Source organism: Mycteria americana, chromosome Z (genome assembly GCF_035582795.1).
Source record: "Mycteria americana isolate JAX WOST 10 ecotype Jacksonville Zoo and Gardens chromosome Z, USCA_MyAme_1.0, whole genome shotgun sequence".
Lineage (NCBI taxonomy): Eukaryota > Metazoa > Chordata > Aves > Ciconiiformes > Ciconiidae > Mycteria > Mycteria americana.
This window is the reverse complement of record NC_134396.1, coordinates 33,429,140-33,442,018: the sequence shown is the minus strand read 5'-3', so window position 1 is coordinate 33,442,018 and position 12,879 is coordinate 33,429,140. Positions and strand designations below refer to the sequence as shown.

At 40.8% G+C, this 12,879-nt stretch overlaps 1 protein-coding gene across 4 annotated transcripts in view; it reads right to left on the bottom strand.

Moving 5' to 3' along the window:
* The window catches only part of TRPM3 (transient receptor potential cation channel subfamily M member 3), a 284,603-nt gene that overhangs the window by 54,910 nt on the left and 216,814 nt on the right, over positions 1–12,879 (bottom strand). For all 4 annotated transcript variants that reach the window (XM_075526387.1, XM_075526389.1, XM_075526386.1 and 1 more), the window contains exons 10-12: positions 7,237–7,337; positions 5,294–5,428; positions 2,621–2,671 (exon numbers count right to left, since the gene is read on the bottom strand). In XM_075526387.1, the coding sequence (XP_075382502.1) occupies positions 2,621–2,671; positions 5,294–5,428; positions 7,237–7,337 (287 nt within the window). The remainder of the gene's footprint in view (positions 1–2,620; positions 2,672–5,293; positions 5,429–7,236; positions 7,338–12,879) is intronic.

Below are 12,879 nucleotides of genomic sequence, written 5' to 3'. Positions count from 1 at the left end.
AAAAGAGAGATGAGCGCAGTTGTCTCTAAAGCAGAGTCATTAAGAAGTACTTTGTCTTGTTCGTATATGCAGAATTTAAGCGCGCTCTGATTACTGTAAATTATTTAAGACTGTGTCTCCAGGCCTTTACAATATGCTGCCCAGGCTAACAGCCTTCACAGCGATATTTGGAAATCCAAAGAGAAAATAAATTGTTGTCTTATAGATTTGTGCATGTGTGTGTGCGTGCACACGCACACATGTGTGTCTGTAAGCTGCCACAAACAGGACGTGGTGATGTGACTTCTGTTGTTCAAATTCTTTGCTTTATTAAGGAGGCAGGGTGGTCTTTCAAACAAAAAAACCCTCTCCTAGTGATCTGTACAGCTGTGTAATACAATAGTAGTAAATTAAATAATGCTTCTATGATTTGTAAGCATCCATTTTCTATTTGAGAATTCACAATGATGCAGATGTAAATAACTTTTTAGAGCATACACCCTTTTAAATAGTGCAGGTTTTAAAATTGGGATGTATGCATAAAAAGCACAGAGTATGCATATCCTTTAAGTGTTGTCTCAAGGTGACATACTACATATTTTGTATTTATATTTTGTGATACTGCAATTAAACCTGAGAGGTTAGGTATCTGGCATCAAAATATATATAAACGCAAAAACTAGCATCAACTAGTGTGGTCTGGTTTTCATGCACGGTGGGCCACTTAACTGTCAAATAGTGATGTCCATTAAGAAGTTATTTCCAAGAAGGTGTTTTCATTTAAACTATTGTCAGATCTCCTGACTGATTTACAGCTTTGTTGACTGGTGAGGGATCTGCTCAGATGGCAGGGCTATGGCGAGCTGTCACTTTTCTCAGAGTGAACCGTGGTTGTTCCTCATTACTGACAAAATGAGAACTACAGCCCCAGAGGTGCAGTTTTCTGATGAAGGTGCTAGAGGGCTGCACCAAGCTGTTTGTTTTTAAAGCCCTTAACTATATTCTAATAAGACTACACACTGACTTCATGTAGTGGGAATTACTAGAGATTTCAGATATGGACAGAAGAAAGAAAGATGAATTTATGGAAAAATGACCACCACCTAACATTTAGCAATCACCTTGGAACAAATAATGTCATTAAATATAGTGTAAGTTTATTTAATGCCAATGTCTATCAGTATACACCTATGAGTACTGATTGTCTTTACCTATTTTGACGCTTTTTTTCAAGACCTCCTTTAAAAATACATCTTTTGTTAGGGACTCAGAAAAAGATATTGATATTATTTAGTCACTCAACATACAAATTGCTATGCCTTTGAAGGAGGACTTGGAAAGGTGATGCTGGGGGAGAGAAAAAGTTTGAAAAGGAATATATTTTAAAGTAAGAAGACAGATGATGCTTGTTTCAAACTCTTATATAAATAACTGTATATTTAGTAAAAACAATATTCTGGTAACTTGGACTTCAAGAGAAGTAGCCAGTCTAAATGCATTCTAGCTTTACTCTGCTCCATCCAAGGGGATTTGTGGATAAGAACAGTTTCAGTTTCTTCTGTAGGCGTTTCACACTTTCCAATGGTCACTTAATATACTATATATAATGAACAATCATGATGCCATGCAACACACTAACCAAACAAAGCCACCAGAACCTCCCTAAATATAACTCCTAGTTATTCTGTAGCATTATTTAACAGAAAGATGATTATATGAAGCATTGCCACTCCCCTCCTCTAGTTGCCCTCAGTTCTACTCAGCTGTCAGTGACAGAAGAAACCACCAAAACTTGTGCTCTTACAAAAAATCTCCATTCCTTTTTCAATCTGCTATCTAGTCACATGTACAGAAATCTCCTTTCTCACGTATGCTACCCTTGAGGTCCGACTTATGTAATGTGCGAGTTTGTAATCTGCACATGCTTTGGGAGAATACTGAAGCTGATGAGGTCAGTTGCAGACTCAATCTCCTTATTTGATCCATATATTTAGAGGATAAGGGATTTTCATTCATTGCTGCTGCTGTAACACTTTTAATCCTGAACACATTGCTAAAGGTATTTGGTCTCTCCTTCCTGTCACTATACTTTTCTGTGTTTCTGTCTTGCCCTCCTAATGGCTCTTTATAATTCAAGGTGCTTGAAATTCACTTGATAAGGGGGCAGGGGAAAGTTGTACTACTTCTTTTCGTATATTTCTGCTGAGGAAGATGGCTACAATATACCACAGAACACATAACGACGAACTGTTTCAACAAACTAGGATCCAGCACAAGGATAAGGGCTATTTTACAGGCTTGGAAATAAACTAACAACATGGAAATTAGCTTTGACAATAGTTGCAGGTATGGAAAAATACAGATAACAACATAAATCCATATGGTATGTAAGAGCCTACAAGTATGCTAGCAGAAGCACTATTACCCAAGCATCTAAAACCACAGAGAAAGCAAGCCAAATAACTTGCTAATTGTGCTTTGTATGCAAAAAGTTCATATTTGGTACATACAAACAGGACATTCTGTAATGGCAGGGGCAGGAGAAGGCTCTGACTGAAAGCTCATGCAAAACAGAGATTGTATCTAGCTACAAAAAGCAATCACAGCATTATCTCCAACCTACCGTCTATTGGACTCTTACCTTTTTGACGTCCCTGACTAGATGATACAGAGTGTTGGATGGTCCATGTCTCTGCAAAGGACAAATAAAGAAGAATAAAATAGTTTCGCATTGTCCAAAGGCCTGCAAGATGTAAATGTTGATATGGCTTTCTCACCTTAGCAGTTTAAAAATCAGGCAACTGAGAGCATTTCATTTGTACAGTGTTATCAATTAAAAAAATAAAATCAATTACAAGAGCATTATTTCACCTGACTTCTCTTTTGTACAAAACCCTTCAGTAAGAAAACTGCAAGAACTGACATACTGGATGATAGCTAAGGTCCTATATACCAGATTAGGCTTCTGGCTTAGGCAAAGCAGGAGCGCAGCACAACATGCACAGCCTCTGGGAGAGAGTGGAAGGAAAAAGAGCTGCTTAAGGGTCAGGCTTTCTGCACTCAGGATCTCCACTTCCACCGTTGGCAGCTCAGAGAGCCCCTGAGCCTGACATCATTGCATCTAGGCTGCCTCGTCTGAGAGCCACTAACAGCATGCACAGTCTGTGAATTTGTCCAATCTTCTTTTGACTACACCTGACATGCAAAACACTCTGCAGTAGACTCCCACAATTTCAATTATATGTTACGTGGAGAAGTACTTTCTTGTCTGTTGTGTTTTTGACTGTTGCTGATATTTAAGAGACTGTTCTGGGAGGTCTCCTTGGCTGTAACTGATGACAGATGAGACCACTGCATATGTGCAGAGTCGGTGTTTCCATATATACATTGCTCTGCACTTGCCAACACTTAATTTTATGTAACCCCATCACTGAGCATGATGAGACTTTCCTGCGATTCTTCATATGCTGCTTGCCTACCCTGAGTGATGCTAAATCACCTGCAAACATCGTTTCTTCAGTAGTTACTATTTTTCAGATCATCTGTAAACAGGCTGAACAGCAGTGGTCCCAGGACGGGGTCTTGGATGACCCTGGTCATAATGTCCTTTTGTGGTGAGAACAGACCATGTATTCCTACTCTCTGTTTTCTATCCTTCAAGCAGTTTTTAAAGCCATGCAGCTAAATTTCTTTAATAACCTTTGAGGTTTTCAAATATTGTCAAAGAGGTTTTGCAAAAACAGGTGGACCAAGTGCAGCATGCTTATTCTCCTGCATGTTGACTTCAGAAATGGTAATAGATTTCTAAGGCTTAACATTTTCCTACAGAGCCTGGTTAACTCTTTCTTGACATAAAATTGATTCCCTTGTCTATTAATTCTATTCTTTATTGCATGTTTGCACATTTGCCATGGCAGAAGTCAGATTCACTGGTTTGTAGCTTCCCAGGTCACTCTCAAGGTTCATGTTGAAATTTGGTGTTTTTTAAATGGCCTTGTAATTTTTTTGGTGCTAAGGCTAGTATGGATGCATTAGGTCATATATCATACTTGGTAGTTTAGGCGTTTCGTAGCCTGGGTCTTTTGGAACTCTTGCATGAATAATTTATGGTGATTTCTATAGCTCAGAATAAATCTGTTCAAAAAAGCCTTATTTTAGCTGTAGAACTGAAGACTTTCCTCAGATTTACTCCCTTTAAAAACTGGCTTTAGTACAAGAACTACAATGCTTATCTCTGTAGCAAGAAAGCTCATAGACTTCCTGTTCCTAATACATAGACGGTAGTTGATAGGCAAAGTTTAAGCTGATCAAATATCAGATGGGAAACTGTCTCAAGGGTGGCACGGATACCTGTTCCTCTATATTTTGCACAAATTTAATGAATTATTTTCGTATTTGATATTTTTGAAAGACTGACTTCTGGTCACCATCTGTGTGAAACATCTCTGGATAACAGCCCAGTGTGGCAGCTTCTGACGACAGGGCTTTGGAAAGTACTGGCAGAAAAAAACTTTTTGAAAAGGGCTATGTGCTACACCACAAACTCCCTCCAACAGACAGAAGCAATCTTAAGAACTAGACAATGCTCTAATGTTTTTTCCATGACACTTAGGCAATTTGAACTTACTGGTTTCTCTCGGTAGGCAATAATGATGTGAATGCTGGAATATGTTTTGCAGTTGAGAACTCAGAAGCAATTTGAACCTGTGCAGTTTTATGTTAATTTTAAGGGCAAAGATATAAAACTTGCAAAGAGGCTTTTAAAAGTCAAAACTATCATTTTTGGAACATTCAGTGAGGACATGGGGAAGTCCTTCACTGTAATAGACCTCCTGAAATCATCAGATTTCACCTTTAAATTCAGAATATTATCTCAAGAAGTTTGCTTTATTCATTTTCTATTGGCTGAGTTTGACTAACAGTTGCAATATTTTTCTGAAACCATAAGGGCTTATACTGTCAGGAGTTATATATCACCATCCTACAGGTCCTAACTTGCCAGTTACTGTCTTCCAGCCAGTGCCATCTGCCTAAGTCTCAGGTCTATCATATTGGAATTACAATGACCAGAAATCAGCTGGTACTGTGTCAGGCTTAATCCATGTCTTACAAAATCCATACAGCAGATTAGGTGGGCAAGATACAGCATGTTCTATTATATGAGAGACAAAGCTAAGAGACAATGTGGACTTCTAACATGGAAAATTTCTGCAGCAGGTGTTGGCTGCCTTGTGCATCATCACGTCGTTGTAATACGAGTGGGAGCTAGAACAATGAATATAGAGATAGAAAATTTGCCTTAGGTTGGCCCTACCGTATTGTACAATTCTTCTAGCCGGGAGATGGTGAGAAAACGATGCATGCTTACTCCATTTTCTATGAGTAATTTCACAAAATCCACTCTGTCCAACACCAGTGCATCCAGCATTGCTTGCTCAAGGGAGCCCACCTGCAAAGCAAGTGATTAATTCAGGCCATTCCTGGGCATCACAGGCTGTACCTGGCTGGTCTGTTCACCCTGGCACAAGCAGGGAATCCTGACAAAATTCTGAGGGTTGCTCTGCTAAGCTTAAAATGGGATAATCGCAGTTTTAGTCTATAGTGGTCTCTCTGATTCAGGGCAGCATTTAAAAAATGAGTGTCAGAGTGTTAAGATTAACATACTCTAGGAAATCCAGATTAGGACCAAGGAACTGGAAACTAGGAAACTGGTGACCACACCTCCACACTATTCACCATCTCATTATCTTTATTTCTTGCTTTCCTGACAAACATTGTATTTATATTGGGTATATTTGTTATGTGCAAAAACACTGACTTTAATTCTGTCTTTACTAGCTTTTTCCTCAGTTCATGGTGTGGAAACTCAGGGAAACTTTGACACCCAGGAAGTAGAAAGAGATTAGCATTTCTTTGAAGGGCCAAATGCAAGAGGTCTTCTTATGCAAAATCTCTCCTTTTCTCTCTCTTGCAGGTGGGGAGGAGTTAGAAGGATGAGAAATTATCTCATACTTCCAGCTTTTAGCTTGCAAAATGATTGCACCTTGCAGCATTTATGCACATTTTTGCTATGAAGTGGTGATGGAGTGATAACGATAATGTCAGTTTAGTAGCATTAAAATCCCTCCTATGTTTTAATGCATACTTATGCCCAGTATTGAAGACAAGATAAACAGTCCTGTTCACTCCATAAGTGAAAAGGCAAGGATTTTTGAAACTAGCTTTAAGGGGCAGCAAGCTCCAGAAACTACATTTAAAGCAAGGATATTTAAACAGAAACTTTTCCTTTTGTTATAAGTTTTCCAAGGGGAGTTGTAAATGGTCAAGTAATGATAGCATATGAAATTTTCGTGACAGTGACAAAACAAGTGTCACAGTAATGAATATTGTGATCCAATTAAACCTTCTGAACGAAGATATGGTGGGCTTTAAGGAGCTACAGGTAGAGACAGAGTCCTTCTGGTTTTTTTTCTGGGTGACTTCTACCACTGTAAGAACTGCAGCACAAGTTGGGAGTTGACTGCTCCTCCTCTGTCCCACACAGCGTTCAATAACCCCTCTATTTACAGCTCTCCCACTCCTGCAGAGAAGCTCTGCCCACGGTGCCCCCAAGGGGAACGGTGTTGGCCAGGGAGCCTGTCCCCACAGCTGGCAGATGGAGCAAAGGACGGGGCAGACGTGAAGCAGGCAGATTGATGCAGAGCAGCACTGGGCACGAAACTAACACCAGCTCAGGTTTGGAGCCACAGCACTTCTGTGGTAACATTGCTGGTCAGCTCTCGTGGTCCACTTGATGACCTCCAACATTTGTGCAGCACATTTTTGATGTCTGATCATCATTAAATTCAGTATCTGTATATAAAAGCATATTGCTTGAAGAGCAAAAAAAGAAGTTTTGCCTTTCCTTTAATTTATAGCCTAACATTGTAACATGGCTGTAAACTGATACTTGATTTTCTCAGCTTGCAGAATCATTGCTTGGTAGTATAAATGTGTTGCGTCCCGTTTCTTTAAAGGTGTGGTCTCTCAGTGTTAAGGCATCGCTAGATGTCACCATTGCCTTGAACAAGCGAACATATTACCATTTTTGTAACCGCGCCTGCCTTCAGTAGCTGTGAATGGGAACTTTGTGTTTGGCTGGGAGCATGACTCAGTATATTTTAAACTGTGTTAAAACCACTGCCGCCAACAGAATGGATTTAATGTTGTGCAGAGTTTAAAGTGTTTTCAGTAGAAGATGCTGTATATATACTGTACCGGCCACTGTTGCCCGTAAATAAAGATCTGACTGCGGGCGATGTCTACTCTGTTCCAGGCTAATGCTAGGCTCAGCTGGTCGGGAGCAGATGCGTTAGCTCCTGTATATGCAGACACGGGTGCAGGGAGGAGAGAAGGAGAAAAAAGAAAAAAGACATACTTTAGACTCAGTCAACAGACCACCATGGTAATCCCTCCTTGCCAAAGTCTCACAGGTGTCCACATCATTTCTGCAACTGATCTTATATTAAAACAAAACCAAACCTTCCATTGTCCCTGTAATAAAATACTGGTTCTCAAATCTGAATCTATGGTTCTCAGATTGTCTCATAAACATGAATTAGCTCCTCACATCCCCCTTGAAAAATACAGTAGGTGCACATGATATCGGCAGATGCAACTTGCGGTGGAGTGAACTGGTTTCCCTCCTCTCGGATGGGAAGCAAGAGCAGAAGCTAGGAGGGATACTGATCCAGCTGCAGGAATACACACGCACACACAGACACACACACGTATGCACGTGAGCACACACGCACACGTGCATCTAGCAATTACAAACAAGTTTAACTCACACAGACCCCACTGATTTCAAGAGTCGTGCATTTTATGCACATCTTTTATGCATTCCCACCTGATAAGGTGGGGATCCTGTACAAGCATAGGAATTTCTCCTCCATCTGTTTGTACCGAGGGGTCTTGGTGGGACAAATTTCCCTTCACACATGCAATATTCATGTAAGAAAGCATGCCATACAGCTGGTGTCAAGGTATAATATATCCAAATTAAATAAGAAACTATGCAGATGATAAGATGGGTTTGGAACTGTTTCATTTTTTGGAAGGGAGTGTATGTTTTTCCCTGTAGTTTTAATGGACACTGTGGGACATTCCTGCCCTGCTGTGCTTTTTAATATTTCACTAAGGATTTCATGGTTATTAGCTGATTTGTAATAATAAAACAGTGTTTGTGCTTCAGTGTCACAGGGAGAACTGGCCTGAATGAACTGAGCAACCAAACAAATAAAGGGCCCTTTGACTTTTAACTACATAGCTGCTTGCAGTGATTAGGTGATTGTATAAAGGCTCGTTTTTTAAAGGCCTCATACCTCCACTGCTTTCTTGCCTTTATTAATTCTTATACTGATATCATGGAGTGAGGACAAACAAGAGCTTTTCATTACTTCAAAGCATTTCTGTCCCCATTTCAGTACTAATCAAAATCACGCACTGTTCCAGCTGAAAGTGGTCTCTGAAATTGGAGGCACAGAAAACATAAAGTGTAAATGCTGGCCAGTGAAATTCTCTGTGAAGGATCAGTTCAGCAGACCTTCGGGAAGCTTAGCCTACAGTTTAATTTCATAACTCTCAAATATGCAGTCAGTTCACTGCCATGAAACCTTGCCAAATACTGGGCAATATCTACAGCAATTATTTGGGAGATGGCGGACTGTAGATCATCCATATTGCTTTCACTTCATTACAGAAATGAGCTCTGACAAAAAGGTAGGTAATGCAGGAGCAGAACAATAGAAAGAAATGAAGAAAAGAAGAAAAACCAGAGAAAAGAGTAAAAGATCTTTCTGCGACTAAGAAGTAACAGGAACACCCCTTTGCGTAAGACACAGCTTGTCATTGCTATATACTATGACACAGACAAAAGCTCTCACAAGAGACCCCATGGGGGATGCCAACGACATCTGAACCTTTCTGAGTTTCTTACACAAGCAACATGGAACATTCAAGAACAGAAAATATTTACCTTTGGGAAGGGCAAAAATGTCTCTACAGTTTTATGTATAAAAACAGAAAAAAAACTACCTGCAGTATGTATGATAGTGTAAATTAAGTACAGACAGCAAATAATGTTGTCCCCCTTTCTGAAGCGAACAACAGATCCCCTCAAAGTGTCATTGTATCTCCTCCTTCCCATCCGTGTGCCTGCAGGAAGAGCGAGAGCTTCGGCAGGTGCTCAGGCAAGCTGTCTGGTGAGCAGCGGAGGAGGCACATGGGTGAACTCCAAAACCGAGGGGCAGTGATGGCGATCCCGCAGTCTGGCACCATTTTGCACGTGTGACGCACCTCCTGATTTTCCTAAACTGACTGCAGCCTGCAGTCTGGGTAGCCAGGGGTGCAGCCTGGTTAGAAACCGTTTTGGATCAAGAGTGGATCAGATGGACTTGGGTAAGGAAGAGGGCTACATACACTGCCCCGATTTCAGCCAAAACATAGACGCTCCAGGTGAACACCTTCTGACCCGTAGCGGGGTGTCTTCCCCAGTTTGTGTCAAGTGACCTAGCATTCATGGTCCTTTTTGTGCTTTAGGAAGGACCTGGCTGCTGCATGAACACAGTGAAAGAGCAACGTGAAAGAGCAACTGGCATGGGACATGAGGCGGTGAGTGCAGCTCCATAAAGGCCCCCAAGCCCAGCAGTTCATTAGAATTGTTTTCTTTGAGCATGCTTATCGCTCCAAATACTGAGCAGAAGGGAAAGCAAGCCATGGTCCAGCCTCTGTCCTTCCCACCTCCCTCCATGGTATTTAAGGCTGCCAGCAGTGGACAAGTTTTCCTGTGGGTGCGTATGCAGTCCTGGAGATGACGCTCTTCTCAGTGCTTGTTACCAAAACAATTCATTTAATTGTCTCGCAGAGCACTGCAGACATTACGCAGTTGAAGGACATTAGGCAGAGATGGTTTCTCAAGGGGTTTTTGTACTTCAGGTCCAAACCAGTCCATCAGCTAGGACATAGACTGGGCAGTACAGGTCTGCATGCTGGGGCTCTGATGCACATGGTGGGATGGCGGCTCCCAGAGTGAGGTTTGTTCCTGGAAAGCCCTTTGCACCCTTCTCCTCTTTCCTGTCTTCCCTGTGTGATTTTCAGGTGAATGTGGATTACACTGGTGTTACATAAGAGGAGAAGGAAAATAAAAGCTGTAAAAGTTTGTACAAAGCAGCATATGGGATGTGGATGCCATTTAATCAGTTTTATTCCAGGATAGACTGATGACTTTTGACTCAAATGAAAAAGAAAGTATTCAGGCTATTTCAGGTGGAATTCTATCCAGTATTAAGAAGTAAAAATAATTCCACTAGTATAAGAAAAACTCCCTAGAACAAATGTGAGGTGGGCTTTCTTAAGATACTGCCTCCTTTCAATCATTTCCTTGATTGTATTCAGTGACAGAGAGCACGGATTTGAGTCAGTAAGAAGAATCAAAAAAGTGACCTCTCTGAGGACTCATCTCGCTCATGAGCATCACTGCAATGTACCCAAATCAAAGCCAAAGGATATTTAGGATATCAAAAAATAAGGTAGAGTTAATAACCTACTGCTCTCATCAACTCAATACAGGGATCGCACTGGAACCAATTCTTAGGCCCTTAACACTGTCAGTGGTGAGAAATTAGCATTTCCTCTCCCTGTGTTTCTGTTTCATCCTGTCTCATGGGAAGATTCTGTGCTTAGTTGCGTTGTATTGTTTTAATTACCGTAGTATACTTACTGCTTTAAATAGTGTTTTAGGCAATATGACTAACGTCTCTGTAATATTTACTCAGTATCCTGGTGTCTGGCTAGGCATAAGATATGTTCCTCAAAAGAATGTTTTAAGACAATATGACTAATGTCTGCAGTGGGACTCTGCCTTCCCTTCGTCTGCTCCTAGAAGAAAAGTTCAAAAAATGCAATGCATTGATTTGGCAGTGTTTTATTTCAGTACAGATATTGCTGGATATAGACAGACAATGCAAGGATGGTGTGAAGTTGAATGAACAAGAAGGAGATCTGGGACAGCTGTTAGTTCCTGCAGGTGTTAACTTTATGCTCTTAGGTGGCCATCCAGGAGTGCTTGGATATCTTACATAGATTCTTCTGGTAAAAAGTCAGATGGTCTATCCAATATCTTGGACCAAAAATGCAATACTCCTTGATGATAAAGCCTGGGACCATAAACTTGACTCTGTATCATAGGTGAGTCAGGGTACACATCAGACAATGAGTGTTGTGCCCTTGCAGGATCCCAGATTACTGAAGAGATAGACTACAGGGTTTTATATACTGGCTAAAGTTTACTGTGATCAGTGTAAACCTCTAAAGAATTATCCTGCGATAGTCTCAGATACTTATTGCTCAGGAATCTGGAAAGCTGACATGACACAAACCTGATCTATCTAGACAGAAATGGTTGTTGGAGACTCATTTCCACAGTGCTTCTAAGCATGACAGTGTCCTCTTTGAATCATCATTTAAAGAAAAGTATTAAATTAGGGAAAAGAGCAATCCAACTTAACTTTCTGCTCTGCATCTCAGCAGGGCTTACGTTGTCTTCTGTTTCTACAGCTCTTTGGTGAAAAGACTGTGTTTCCACTGCATTTGCTACAAGCATGTTCCTGGCATTTAGCGAACCCATTGACAATAACAAAGCTAACAGCAACAACAACTATAAGGGCACTAACCAGATATCTGGCCTAACTCTGAAATCCTTCTGTGTCAGTGATTTCATGGTTGGCAGACCATCATACTGTCTTCCAGGACCATCTGATACTACATGATGGCTGTTCAGTGAGCATGAATCATGACTTATTCACAGGCTGGAGAGTATGCAGAGACATCAGAACTGCATTAGCCTAACATAGCCTACCTCAGAGGGTTACAGGGCAGTGATATTACAATATGCATATGCCACACAGCAGCTCTTTCCCAATGCTAGTAATTGCACTGGGAAGGCTTCTGGAGCACCAGATGAAACATGGCTGGTGCTGCTAGTATGCTCCACACCTTGCAACAGCCTTGTGAACTAGGATCTTTGATGCCACTTCAAAGCAACTATATTTTAGAACACCTCCATATGCTGTCTTTAACTTCCCTGTCATATGCCTTCTGCTCAATTAGCAGCTGCAAAAGGACAAAATCCATTACTGTTTGAGTTCCAACTGTTCAAGTTAAGAGAGCACAAACAGTTAAACTGTATCAATAAATTTACTTGCTACAAATTCATGCAATCGGAAACTTACTTCCCACATTTGCATGTCTCCTGAAATAAAAAAAAAAAAAAAAAGAATTCACAGGCCATATGCTGTTGTGACATCCGTGCAATGTAAATTGATAACCAGTTTGGATGCCATTCCCTAGTTTATTGGAGATCATTTCCATGAAAGATAGATCTGCTGACAAGATTAAACAAGTGACTCATGAAAACAAACAAGGAAATAATCTCTCATATTCAGTGCAGGGTTTGGGGCTTGTGGAATATCCCGTCCAGGGAAGTTCCTGCACTGGCAGTGTGCCTGATGCGGGTTTAAAAAGAGACTAGCTCATCGCAAATTTTACAGAGCAAGTAGGAAATGATACTTCATGTTTCCCAATCCTTGTCCTCCTCCTACTCCCTGAACAAATCACTCACACCAGGGTGGGATTGGTAATTAGATGGTATGTGCCTTGAATACTGGCTAGCAAGAACTGCAAATTCCTCACTAGTGAGACTGAGAAGTTACTGATAATCACTCACTAGTTTAATACTTTTCTCTGTCCCCCTTTCACACAGTGCTGAAAAGGTGAAAGAGGTTAGTTCCTGTATCTAAACTTACGAATTTCAAGATAATTCAGACCCAGTCTTCAAATCTGCTTACTAGTAAATCAATAGAC